The sequence below is a fragment of the Centruroides sculpturatus genome, unplaced genomic scaffold, assembly GCF_000671375.1.
Source record: "Centruroides sculpturatus isolate CEXI.00-Female unplaced genomic scaffold, Cexi_2.0 scaffold197, whole genome shotgun sequence".
NCBI classification, from domain to species: Eukaryota; Metazoa; Arthropoda; class Arachnida; order Scorpiones; family Buthidae; genus Centruroides; species Centruroides sculpturatus.
In genome coordinates, this window is record NW_019384591.1 from 234,405 (window position 1) to 248,953 (window position 14,549).

Genomic DNA, 14,549 nt, shown 5'->3' on the forward strand with positions numbered 1-14,549 from the left:
AACTGTATTAGACAGGCGTCATCCAACTTCTAGGTAATATGTAATTCAGATTGTATATACTGTATAGACCCTCTATTGCTATTACATTCTGTTTGCATATTTGTCAGTACTGTGTACTTTATACCTAGTATTCTGTTTTCACCATTTATTCATTGTATATTATATGCTCTTCAATGTATATGTTTTGTTGCTCAGTATCAACAATTAATTGGAACTCCATATACGCTTAATTCTTCTATAAATATATTTGCCTATTCTACGGTTATACTGTCACGTTTTATTCCTTTGCAAATTTCATGTACCGCTTGTACTGATGCACTGTATACACTGCTTGTCTTTTGTTCACTGTATCCAGTTCAAAGTTTATATATTGTTCGCGTTTACATATTTATGTGAAATTGTTTATTTTCAATCTATTTCTCTGTAACCCATGTCCAGCTATGTTCAGCAGTGCTGGACATGCATCTTTATGCATTAACTTGGAAAAAACCTGGAACCAACATAACCACCCTATTACTCATAGATTCATACCTTGTATCAAGATCTTTTTTACATACAAATGGTACAGACCTAATAGTTTTGTTATGCAATTTCTTACCGGCCATGGACGCTTTCAATCTTATCTAGCGAGATTCTTTAACGCAACCAGCTCAATATGCTCCCTGTGCGGTGTTACAGATAGTAATGCGCACTACATTTATGATTGCCCCCTGCTTAATTTGGAGCGACATATACTGTTTACCACTATTAATTCGCGCATGGCCACAACTGGTCTGATTATGACACAATCTTTCGTGAAAAAGACTCATATAAAGCGTTTTTCGACTTAATCTCCAAATACTTTGCACCTACTACAATCAGTGGCTTTTAGTCAGCTTTGTACTCAATCACTCTCTTGAGTACGAGCGATACCATCCTATTCAGACTCATCAAATAACTCTAATATATATATCTTCATCTTTTAAGTTTTCCAGCAGCCATCATGTTACACATTATCAGCCTTATGATGTCTGGCATATGTTTAGTTTATCCTGATTATTCAGTAATTATTCTCTACCAAAGTATATGGTTTACGTGCGGACAGATGACCTAGACTGCAGCACTAGGTTTACAGTGCACTCTTTATACATTAGTGTTGAAGAACATTTTCTTTATCCTATTTTGCTTGTAGCTATTTCTTTTATGGATGGACTCTATGTATGTTTGTGTAAGTTTGTAGAACACTTAGCGGACGGTTAGCGGAAGACCTTGAAATGTCAACTGTGTTTTTGCAGCATGGGCGCAACTGGCGCCAATTCAACTCTCAACAACAGAATCTTGAGGAACTATCTCATTGACCTCATTCTTATTTTGGTGCATGTTATCTATGTGGTAGCAGGTCCACTTCACGTACTAGAAAATTAAAAATTATGACCTGACTTTTATAGGTCCATGACACACTTAAATTGTGAAGTGGGGTGAAGAACGAAAACAAGGAATAGAAGTAGGACCAAAAATGTGATAAGAATCTATCTGTATGTTTAAAATGTGTGTTTACTAAAATCGTGTTTACTGTTACCATTACATTGTACCCACTGTGTTTCGTGCCCCACATCTTTTATCTTGTACAACCTCTTTTGTAAGTGTATTGTAATCACATATTTAGGCCTACATGTAAGGAATTACATTCCAGTGATGTTATTGTATTGTGTACCTATTTTTCCTGTGTATTTTACCTTTATATTACAATTAATTATGTATTTTGTAACACCTTTAACTATTTGTATCTTTATTATTGTAATTAGTTATCATCGAATAGTGCTCACTGCGGAACCCGGCATGTACCATTGTGTGCGTTAATAAAGAAGAAATGAAGAAGAATGTAGATCAATAAAAATATAAAACAATGGGATCGGTGAAATTTCTAAAAATATAATTTCTAAAAATAAATGATTATCTTTAGATAAAATAAACGAGTAAATATAAAACACTCTTTCTTAAACCGATTTCGAGTGATTTATATTGGCAGACAAATAATTAACAAAGATACTATACTTCAGCCAACGTTATTTCTTTTATTATTTTCCTGCTAATATAAATCGCTCGAAATCGGTTTAAGAAAGAGTGTTTTATATTTACTCGTTTATCTAAAGATGATCTTTTATTTTTAGAAATTATATTTTTATGTATAAATCATTTAAAAAACGCGGAGAAACGAGAACGTATACAGCGAAGTTCACCACAATTGTGCACTAAGTGATAGCTGCGAGGAAGAGNGCAAAAATTTTTTAAAATCATGGATATAGATCCTGGTGTAAATATGTTGTTTTAAAATAAAGTTTCAAAAAGAAAATAATAAATGAGAACCTGTTCCTACGAATTAAGTCGCAAATTCAATTTTTTTTTTTTTACGACTTTAGCATACTAGTCCTACATAAAAGAGTATCAATAGAATTTGAGACTAATGATTTTATAATATACATCAGTGACGAGCAAATTTTTCTGGTTACACACCACAAGTAAACTTCTGGTAGCCAAATTCATTTTTTTTTCTTTCGGAATTATAGGCTTTTAAGCCTGCTGAGTAGGCCTATCAACATATTTGACAGTTTCCAGTACACTAGCAACTAAAAATTCTATGTTAACTAGTAATGCTGTATTTTATTCTCATCTTTCCGGTGATCACGTTTAGTTTGAATGTTCTTCGTTGTGAATATCAGCTTAATTGGGGTTGCAAAATTACATTGACAAATCCCCGAGAGTTGCGTGTTACTCATGACTGATATACAGCATATTTACTAAATATGATTAACACAAACCTTTAGGACACATTCCAAATATTTCATTTCTCTAATGTCTTCTGCAGTTAATGTTTTATCTTTGTCGTCTCCAAATATTCCTTGGAGTTCTTCATACACTTTTTCTTGAATATCTTGATGGAGCCCTAGATGATAAAGTGCCCAACATATGCCCATTGAAGTTGTATAACTCCTATGCTGTTTGCCGAAAAGTTCTGAAAGTTTGCAGAAAAATTCGTGTATTAGAGGGAAATGTTTCTAGAAATTTTCAGGTAAAACGGATTATTGGTTCGGGAGATATTAACAGGATTGGAAACAAATCTCGTACAAATTTTTAGTTTAACAAAATACTGTATAAATGTATTTGTTTCGAAAATTTTTCTCAGAAATCACCCTCCACTCTCAATATTAACGGATTTTAATCTTTTATAAAACATGCTATAATAAACCAATTTAGTTCTAACTTTTTCAATGTGTATATATTAATAAAATAGTTTTAAGAAATCGATATTTCCTTAGCCCCCAACTCTAGGTCCGAGATGAAAATATAAAACAAAAAACTATTTTTTAAATGAAATTCTTAGGGATAAATATTTTTTGTGTAATTAACCATAATTTCATTGAAATTATATTGGAATAGCTTTATATGTTGAAGAGGTGAGGAGGATAATATTCTTAAAATAGTTAGGGGACTCTTATTTTACCAGTGATCATTCGTATTAGTAATTTTATGTAAATCTAAACACTTAACGATAATGGCAGAAATTATTAGGGATAAAAACAAATAAAGAATGCCGGGAAAGTCCAATAAATAAGTTGCCAGTGTTTTTATCATAAAACTCTGTAGAGGCAAGCCGTTAAGTAGGCGAACGAATAAACGGACGGCTTAACAAATTGAACCTTACTATACTGGAACTAGAACACTTTATCTATCCCAATTCACATTTTATTCAAAAACTAAAGACATATGTGTCATCCAGACAAAGTATTATCGTCATTCGCTATTATTTTTCGATATACGTAACAAATTTCATAATACATTTTAAAATATCGTTTTGTTGCTGCTAAAAAATTCGTTTAAATTAGACCAGGAATACTTCAACAGAGTCGAACATAGGAGCGACATGTTTCATTTTAGTCGGTGTTGATTGCTAGCGACTGTCACAACCAACGGAATATAAAATGTCATACGTCCAGACAAACGAGTGGTAATTTTGTAGCAACTTTCACATGAGTTTTTTTTCGAATGAGATGGTTAATGTGTCGTCACGATTACATAATTTTTTTTAAATACTCTTCCCGCCCTATGGGCACTAAAAATAAACAGGATCTTGTAGCAGGCCCATTATGGGTTCGGCCAGGCCCACAATGGGGCAACCGGATGGTGAGGGACGGGACCCGGCATATTCGAACGGACCACCCCCCGTAAAATTCCTGGGGATTCCTTTACCCGTCAGGATCACATGATCTAGGGAAAACGAGTTTATTGTTTCCTATTTCGTATTTGTTAATTCTGTTCATTCTCATTTCTAGAATCGTGATATATTTTATGAAACTGCTCTTTTAGAAGTTGAACCTACAAATAGTTAAAGTTACTATCGCCTTTGTGTTATTTCCTCATAAAGAAGCAAAACACACAATCTTTGCGAAATCTATTTTTATACTGAAAATTGGAAAAAGTCTCAAGTATTTTTTAGTCGAAGTTGCAATTTATAGGTCCTGTGCTCAGATATAGATTAATGGCAAGAAGCGCCGACTAACATTTTTATTTATTTATTTTTTATTTTGTTTTTATTTTATTTATTTATTTTTTTATAGCGTGACTAAAAGTCGCTCATGTGAATGTCTACATACGAGTATACTAAAATTTTTTTTTATTTTCATTATTTTTTTTATTTATTTATCATATTACAGATATAAAATTTAAAAAAATAATGAATTACATTCTTAGTAAAAATAAACAGGATAAATCAAATTGGGCCAATTTATAATTTTTATTAAACTGATATTATTATTAAAATCTTCTAATCAACTATGCTAAATAAATTAAGAAAATTTTAATTTAAAAATAAGCTGAAATAAAATTAGTTTAAAAATTTCAATTCAAACTATATAAAAGCAAAATAAAATTTAAGATATAAAAAAAGCATTATTAAAGCGATTTCTTATTTAGAAATAATTTTATGTATTATTTTCTTCTTTTCAATCTCAATTTTAATTTTCCTTCAGGTCTAAGAACCAGCAAGAAACTGCAAAGTATATCTTCTGGAGGATCTATTGATTCGATCTTATAATTCATAATTACTCTGCTGACAATTGTCTTCAGTTCCATCATAGCATATTTTTGACCTAAAAATTAAAATAATGTTTACGGTTTGAAATGAAATTTAAAATATAATAGCGTAAACACAATTAAATCTTTCATTTATGTTTATAAAACTTACCAATACAATTGCGAGAACCAGCAGAAAAAGGAATAAATGAATATGGATGTCTTCCGATGCAATTTTCTGGGAGAAATCTGTCCGGATCAAATACTTCTGGATTGGGAAATACTTTCGGATCGCGATGTAACGCATAAATAAATAACATAATAGTTGTACCTCGAGGAATCGTATAGTTTTCTATAAATTGTAAGAATAATTAATATACAGTATTTTTAAATATTAAATTAATTATTATATTCTTAATTGAGTGAAACCTACTGATTTTGAAATCTTCTGTACACGAACGTCCAATTAATGGTACGGATGGAGAAATTCGTTGTGATTCCTGTCGGAATTAAATGATACATGGGTGTATGTTATAATATATAGTTTATTATTACAGTAATATCCAAATTACCTACCATCATTTAATTATTATGCGTTTTACAATGTTCCAATAAAATATATAATAGAAAGAACGAAAAAAATGCTATGCATTAAAATTCGCAAAAATTTTTTAAAATCATGGATATAGATCCTGGTGTAAATATGTTGTTTTAAAATAAAGTTTCAAAAAGAAAATAATAAATGAGAACCTGTTCCTACGAATTAAGTCGCAAATTCAATTTTTTTTTTTTTTTTTTACGACTTTAGCATACTAGTCCTACATAAAAGAGTATCAATAGAATTTGAGACTAATGATTTTATAATATACATCAGTGACGAGCAAATTTTTCTGGTTACACACCACAAGTAAACTTCTGGTAGCCAAATTCATTTTTTTTTCTTTCGGAATTATAGGCTTTTAAGCCTGCTGAGTAGGCCTATCAACATATTTGACAGTTTCCAGTACACTAGCAACTAAAAATTCTATGTTAACTAGTAATGCTGTATTTTATTCTCATCTTTCCGGTGATCACGTTTAGTTTGAATGTTCTTCGTTGTGAATATCAGCTTAATTGGGGTTGCAAAATTACATTGACAAATCCCCGAGAGTTGCGTGTTACTCATGACTGATATACAGCATATTTACTAAATATGATTAACACAAACCTTTAGGACACATTCCAAATATTTCATTTCTCTAATGTCTTCTGCAGTTAATGTTTTATCTTTGTCGTCTCCAAATATTCCTTGGAGTTCTTCATACACTTTTTCTTGAATATCTTGATGGAGCCCTAGATGATAAAGTGCCCAACATATGCCCATTGAAGTTGTATCGTGACCCTGAAAAAATAAACATAATCCTAATTTTGACTAAATATGAAAATAAATTCTTACAATTTTGCTCTTTTTGAATTTTTTTAGAAAGTTAATATAAATAATAAAAGCTAATCTAACATAACAATGTAATAAAGTTTAAAAACATTAAACACTTATAACTGTTAATAATTATTCAATGCATAGTTTAAAACTTTCAATATAGGGGAGACCGGGGCAACTTCGGCATGCGGGGCAAGTTTGTCAAGCGCTTTTTTTTAAAAACAAATTAAAAGGAGACTTTGGTTATAGGTTAGGCAGTTGAGTTTTATTGGTGGCTTGTTGAGTGTAGTGTTTTTATTGTTCTCCAACAAGCGTAGTTGAATTATCAAGCAAATTTTCATTTTCGTTCAATTCCATATAATATTTTTTTTCCATTTATATTGAATTGGCAGGTTTTGTTATAATTCCATGATAACGAAAGTTACTTTTCCTGTTAGAAGGATGTAACTTCAACTTATTCACGTGGCCAGATCGTGGCTTGGCATTCTGTTCTCAGGGTTGTACTTAATGTTTCGAAATCATGACTAGCGGGGTAAGATCGGCAACATAAAGCCACATTAGAAGCAAAGGATAAAAATCAAACAGATGATAAATGAAAACATGTTTGCATTTGTTATTCATGTATATATGTCTTTGAACTTGCATTTCGTTGTAATAATATTAAATGGGTGTTGGATTTGTATTTCTTTGTTTTAATAGTGAATTCCAACTTATACATTGTTAATAACATAATTTTATATACGTGCCTATCTTGCCCCATTACTGTTGCCCCTATACCAGGGGCAACTTTAATAAAAATAATTAAAATAATTACAACTTTACAAAAAGAGAGAAGTTGCCGATCTTGCCCCTATACCCGGGGCAACTTCGTCAATTTCTCTCTTCTTGTAAAGTTGTAATTATTTTAATTATTTTTATTTCCAAACTGATTTTAACCAGTTCTATAGTAAGGTAACATTCCAATAGACAATATGCAAAGCTTTTTTTTTCAGTTTACAGCAGTATTTATTACACAAAATTTAAGTAAAGCTTAACATGCCGATCTTGTCCCGGTCTCCCCTAAATCTTAATTATCTTAATGAAATTTATTTATTTATTTATTTAAATATAATTTTTATAAATAATTTGTTTCAAAATGTATAGATTTACAACAAAATTAATAATTTTTTTTGTATATGATAATGTTTATTAGTTGTTTTTAATATTATTTCTTATAGTTAATAATATAACATTTTTACTACTATGTTTCTATTATCAAAGTTATTAATGTTTCACATTAATAAGTAGGAATGAGTGTGGTACAGTGGAATTAATATTAAAACAGAGAACATACAAACATACTATAGGCCTACTTACAAAAAATTAGTTTCATCTAAGGGAAGTAAATTCGCTCTTTATAACTTTAAGTATTTGATAATATACTTAATCTAATAATAATTTATAACGTCTATAAAAGTCAAAAAGTAATTGCCAGATTTCGGGGAGAGGATACCAATTGGATTAGATCAAAAAAGGAATAAGACAGGGATGTGGTTTGTTCCTCAACACTTTTTAACATCTACAGTGAATGGATGATGAGAGAAACGTTCGAAAATTTAGACAAAAGTGTAAAAATGAATGGACATCTTATATTGATAAATAACATTAAGTATGCTGACGACATCGTTCTGTTATGTAACACCGAAGAAGGGTTTCAGAAAATTAAAAATAGATTGAAAGAAGTGGGTAAAGCAAAATACCAAATGAAAATAAACGTGAAACAAAACAAAAGTTATGATATTCTCGAGGAAAGATAACAAAGATCTACAAGTTATATTGGATGGAAAGAAAATAGAAAAGGTAAAAATGTTTGAGTACTAAGGAAGTTGGATAACTGAGGATAACTGATATAATTATGAAATTAAAAACAGAATAAAAAAGGTTAAAGCTCCTTTCGCACAAATATCTTGTGTTAAGAAATAGAAATGTAAGCAAAAAACTAAAACTAAAAATACTTAAAAGAATAATTTGGAGTGTGGCTACATACGAACGCGAGTCATGGACAATAAATTAAGAGGCGGTTAATAGGATAAATTTCTTTGAGATGTGATGTCTTAGAAGAATGAGTTAGTTGAATAGATAGAATAACCAACGAGGAGGTTATGAGTATATTTGAAATGGAAAGAAACCACTGTCAGCATTCAGAGAAAAAAGCAGCATATGCTGGGAATATAAGAAAAGGATACTCAAGGAAACTGATGGAAATTTCAGTTCAAAGAATGGTGCAGGGCAAACAGAGAAAGAGAAGACCTAGGCTAACGTGGCATAAAAACACATTCTTTACTTTTAAAAAAATGAATAAATCTTACTTCAAATACGAAAGTATCAACTTCTTCACAAATGTCTTGGTCGGTGAAATCTTTATTTTGAAACTGATGCTTAATCAAAGTATCAAGAAGAGGTTCTTTTTTCTTTTCTCCAATAGAGGAATCTGTCAAATTATCGACTGACGTTTTCAATTCTTCCTTTCTTTGTTTCAAGATCTTCAAATAAAAATTATCATAATTTTGTTATTAACATAAATTTGTTTCAATAATTAAAATATGTAATTTACTTATGAATTTATTTACAAGAGAAAAGGAACATGACATAGTGTTCCAAAAGTTCGTGTGCAACTACACGATAACAAATAATAACAAAAAATATAATAATGCATAACTACGCAGTAAATAATATTTGATAATGTAACATCTAAAAATTTTTACGTAATAATTTTGTAAAATATAGAAAAAATTTTATTCACAAATCTCATTAGCGACAACAAAATGGGACAGTCTAAGGGTAGTAAATCTCATGCTTTGGGTTTGAGAATTAAAGTTAATAACATCTATTACAAAAAAACCTTATTTATTACAATAACGTGCCTTAGTGAACAACGAACTTTCTTCTAACAACGGTTATTGACTAATTCTGAATGCAAAAAAAATAGCTTACTTTCCGGAATCGCTAATAGGATCTGTAAATAAAATAAAATAAAATAAAATCGTTTTACTTTTGTCAAGATCATTACATAAAAGATTCTCAAATATTATTTATTGCATTGTTTTAAAATTTCTATATTTTTATCATTGAAGTGTAACATTACACACGATCTTTTGGAACATCCTGTATAATAATGATTTTTTTCTATAACGTCCACACACCTTAATACTGAGAACGCACATTTATTCAGCTAAAGAAACGTTTTCAACCCATTTCATGGGCCATCATCAGGTTAAAGACGTTCGAATCAAAGGCATTTTCGAACACGTTCAAATTTAAATTATATTAGAATATATGTTGAAATTAAATTACATAAACAAGCATAACGAAATTAATAAAATAAATAATGAAAAACAAAATAATATAAAAAGGAATACAAAATACGGTAATTTTCCACAATACAATATGTAAACATTTTTTATATAGTAACTTGGGTTTTTATTGAGCCTGATGGATGTATCATCTTATGAGTTCTTTCTGATTATGTATTTCCATGCCGACGGTAAAATGGTTGCATCCTTATAGTTTAAACATTTATCCGTTAAGCTAGATGTATAGATAAAATATTCGTAGCGGCTTGCTCAATATTTAGTTGGAAGAGAAGTCAACAAATTAAACATTTTTAGTAATAAGTGTCTCCACGTAAGGAGCGGCTGGTCATTACAGGGGAAGGCAACGGAATACCACCCCTTAATCTATTCCCAGGATATCACTATGGAGAGGAAACCTACATCAATGGCCCCTAGTCCCGGGCAGCCCTTGCCCTAGATGGGCAAGGGGTGCGAAGAATCTCCCGGCTCAACATAGTGAAATCAAAAATCCGTATCGCCACATGGAATGTGAGAAGCCATTTTATGGCTGGTAAGTTTGACAATGTAATTAAAGAAACCCAAATATTAAAAATAGATATTCTAGGCATTAGTGAATTACGCTGGCTTGGTTCTGGAGTATGCCAAAATGAGCACGGAACGCTTTACTATTCAGGAAACAATGACCAAGACCAATACCATCGAAATGGGGTGGGGATATTTGTTTCTGCAAAACATACGCAATGTGTTATCGGCCATTCACCAATATCGGATAGGCTGATGATACTTCAAATACATGGTCAACCTTTCAGGATTAATATAATACAAGTGTACGCCCCAACATTTACCAATAATAACGAAGACGAGCTAGAAGACTTATACAACTCTGTCGATAAGATACTTGGCAAACTAAAAAAAGATTATATCACCATGATTATTGGTGATTACAATGCTAAAGTTGGCATGGGAAGACGGGAAGATCTGATAGGAGACTTTGGGTTGGGTCTAAGTAATGAGAGAGGGGACAGACTTTTAGAATTCTGCCAGGAAAATGATATGATAATTACGAACACTTGGTTCAAATTACCAAAAAGAAGACTCTACACCTGGAAATCACCTGCTGATAAAAATCAATCACCAATTAGAAACCAGATAGACTACATACTCATTAATAAACGTCACAGAAACTGCGTAACACGGGTGACAACATTCCCTGGAGCAGATATTGGTTCTGACCATGTTCCATTGGTGGCAGACATCAAACTAAAATTAAAGGCAATTAAACCAAAGTGCATAAGCCAACACTATGATATTACGAGAATAGAAATACCACAATTTAGAAAACGAGTAGAAGAAGAATTGAATAAGGAGCTAGGCAACTTGAAGGATAATAATCATTCTGACGTACAAACACTAAGGGAAGATCTGAGGGACATCTTGATCAAAGTCTGTCACAAAAACCTAAAATCAACCTGTAAAGTCAAGAAGAAAAGATGGATGACGGAAGAGATACTGGACTTAATGGAAAAACGAAGATTAACAAAAAATGACGCAGAAACTTACAAACGTATCAATGACATTATAAAGGTAGAGATAAAAAAGGACAAGGAGGAATGGATAAACAGAAACTGCAACGAAATTGAAAACCTCGAAAAAGTACATAATATGTTCCAGATGCATAAGAAAATCAAAGAAATGACGGGTTCATTCAAGTGTCATCGCTCTAATATACTAATGTATGCTAATAACAGTCCTATTATTGATGAAAATATACTGAAAAACACGTGCAAACGTTACGTTGAAAAACTTTTTGATGAGGAAAGACCAACACCCATAAATAAAGACCCAGTAGAAGCTCCTGAAATACTCGACGAAGAAGTAAAGCATGCCATTCACATCGAATAAGAAAACTCCCGGACCTGACGAAATCCCGACTGAAATTGTGAAATTGATCGAAGATGATAATATTAAACTAATTACTAGATTATTCAATCGGATCTACAATACTGGCACAATACTAAAAGACTGGTTAAAATCAACTTTTGTAACAATCCCTAAAACAAGTCATCCTAAAAGTTGTAGCGACTACAGACTCATTAGTCTCATGTGCCATGTTCTGAAGATATTTCTACACATTATACACGCCAGGATATATAAAAAATGTGAAATTGATCTCGAGGAAACTCAATTTGGATTCAGAAATGCTTTTGGAACAAGAGAAGCGTTGTTTAGTATCAACGTCCTTTTCCAGAGATGTCGTGAACAACAAAAAAACATATTTGCTTGTTTCATAGACTATGAAAAGGCTTTCGATAGTGTGAAACACTCCAAATTAATAGAGATCCTACACCAAGTTCAATTAGATGGCAAGGACATCAGAATAATTCAAAATTTATACTGGGGTCAAACAGCAGAAGTCAAGTTAGGAACAATGAAAACAGCAGAAATTGAAATACAGAGAGGAGTCCGGCAGGGCTGCATTCTTTCGCCCTTATTGTTTAATCTGTACTCAGACAAAATCTTCAAAAATGCCTTAGAAAACTCAAATTATGGGATTAAAATCAACGGCGTAATTCTTAACGTCATTAGATATGCTGATGATACACTAATCATATGCGACAGCCTAGAAGGCTTACAGGTACTACTAAACAAAATTAACTCAGCAGGAATTGATGCCGGTCTCAAAATAAATGCAAACAAAACTAAATTTATGATTTTTAGTCAGACCCCACACAGAGAGGCACAACTTGTTCTTGACCAAAAAAAAAAATTGAACGGGTCAAACAGTTTAAATACTTGGGAAGCATAATTACAGAAAATATAGATTCAGGGAAAGAAATTAAATGCAGGATAGCAGCAGCTAGAACATCCTTCCAAAAAAATGAAATCCCTGCTCTGCAACGACAATTTAAATTTGAAATTGCGGCAACGAATGGCCGAATGTTATATTTGGTCAGTTCTCCTCTATGGTGTGGAAAGCTGGACATTAAAAATGAATACAGAAAGAAGATGGAGGCATTTGAGATGTGGATTCACAGAAAGATGCGAGAGTCCCATGGACGGATCGAGTGACCAACAATGAAATTCTAAGCAGAGCAAGAACAAACAGAAAATTGCTGTCAACAATCAAATGCAGAAAGATTGCATACTTCGGACATATCACTAGAGGAGAAAAATACAAAATCCCACAACTAATCCTCAATGGAAAGATTGAGGGAAAGCGTAAACGAGGCCGAAAACATTTATCATGGATGGACAATATTAAAAATTGGACAGGCATACAAAACATTGGGGAGGTAATGAGAACGGCCGAAGATAGGAACTCCCTCTCCTTGGTGATCGCCGACGTCCGGGGAACCGGGCATGGCACGTGAAGAAGAAGAAGATCTATAGATCTCACACTTCTCTGTTGTGGATGCAAGTGTTGGCGAGTGCACGTTTGCAATGATTCTGGCCTCTTCTCATTTAACTATGGATCCATCCGTTTGCGCTATTTTTGATAACGCTGTTGCATATCGGCTCTTTGCTGCGTCATACTTATGCTCTTTAATCCTCACGTTAGTGTTTTTATTAGTGACTCCTATATATTCTTTATCTATTCCTAATCGGTCGTTCTTGTACGGTATTGCATACACTCCTGGTTGTTCTTTTTCATTAATTTTTTCTTTGTCATTTCTTAGCAACGTATATAATGTGGGAGCTCTTTTGTATACAATATTGGTGTTTTTGTAGTTCGCGATTTCTTTCATAACCGAGAATAGACGTTCATTTTATGTGAATTTTGTGATGCTGCTGCTTCCATCCGGTTTTTTCTTTTTGTCCTTTCTAGGATCGTTGTATGCGGTAATTAGACGTTTTACAGATCTTGTTCCAAATCCTTACTATATAAAAAATGTTTACATATTGTATTGTGGGAAATTACCGTATTTTGTATTCCTTTTTATATTATTTTGTTTTTCATTATTTATTTTATTAATTTCGTTATGCTTGTTTACGTAATTTAATTTCAACATATATTCTAATATAATTTAAATTTGAACGTGTTCGAAAATGCCATTGATTCGAACGTCTTTAACCTGATGATGGCCCATGAAATGGGTTGAAAACGTTTCTTTAGCTGAATAAATGTGCGTTCTCAGTATTAAGGTGTGTTGATGTTATATTGTTAAAGAATCTGAGTGTGAATAAGAGATTTTTTTCTTTTATTCAAATTAAATGAATCTTACAAAATACCAAAATTGTAAATTTTTATTAATAATTCTGTTCGTAAGAATCGTAGACGTAATGAATAGCAAAAAAGTTTATTTTATTTTGATTAGAAAGGATTCAATTTTAAATTAATTCTCGTAGAACAGTTTCTGTTAGTTGTTTATGCAAGAATTGTCAAATTTATTTTAGTTAAGTAAAACGTTTAAAATCGTATTAAACAAATAATATACAAGTGCAGTTATAATATTATTATAACTGTTAAGTCATAATTGTTTTTAAATATTTAGATCAAATTGTCTTAAAGTTTAAGTAAAATTTTCAAATTCCATATATATACACACTGTTGTGTACTATACTACATCCTGTCTGATGTCTGTCCATTAATCTTGGGAACGGATTAAGAGAGATAAAAATCGAGACCAGACAGGAAACATTTAAAGACTGAGCTGCAATTAACTATATAGGAATTTCCTCACTGAACGGGAAGTCGCGTGATTTCAAATTAAAAATTTTTCTCCAGAACGGAGTTAGAATGATGACCGCAT

The 14,549-nt window shown here is 31.8% G+C and overlaps 1 protein-coding gene across 11 annotated transcripts in view; it reads right to left on the bottom strand.

The window, feature by feature from the left end:
• Window positions 1-4,901: 4,901 nt before the first annotated feature.
• LOC111624739 (cytochrome P450 4C1-like) overlaps window positions 4,902-14,549 on the bottom strand; it is a 46,824-nt gene continuing 37,176 nt past the window's right edge. For 9 of the 11 annotated variants that reach the window (XM_023367667.1, XM_023367663.1, XM_023367664.1 and 6 more), the window contains 5 exons: window positions 8,815-8,988; window positions 6,257-6,430; window positions 5,483-5,549; window positions 5,222-5,401; window positions 4,903-5,126 (listed from right to left, as the gene is read on the bottom strand). In XM_023367667.1, the coding sequence (XP_023223435.1) occupies window positions 4,966-5,126; window positions 5,222-5,401; window positions 5,483-5,549; window positions 6,257-6,430; window positions 8,815-8,988 (756 nt within the window). In that variant the 3' untranslated portion in view covers window positions 4,903-4,965. Of the gene's footprint in view, window positions 5,127-5,221; window positions 5,402-5,482; window positions 5,550-6,256; window positions 6,431-8,814; window positions 8,989-14,549 lie in introns of all 11 variants that reach the window. The other 2 variants (XM_023367668.1, XM_023367670.1) reach the window with 1 other exon arrangement.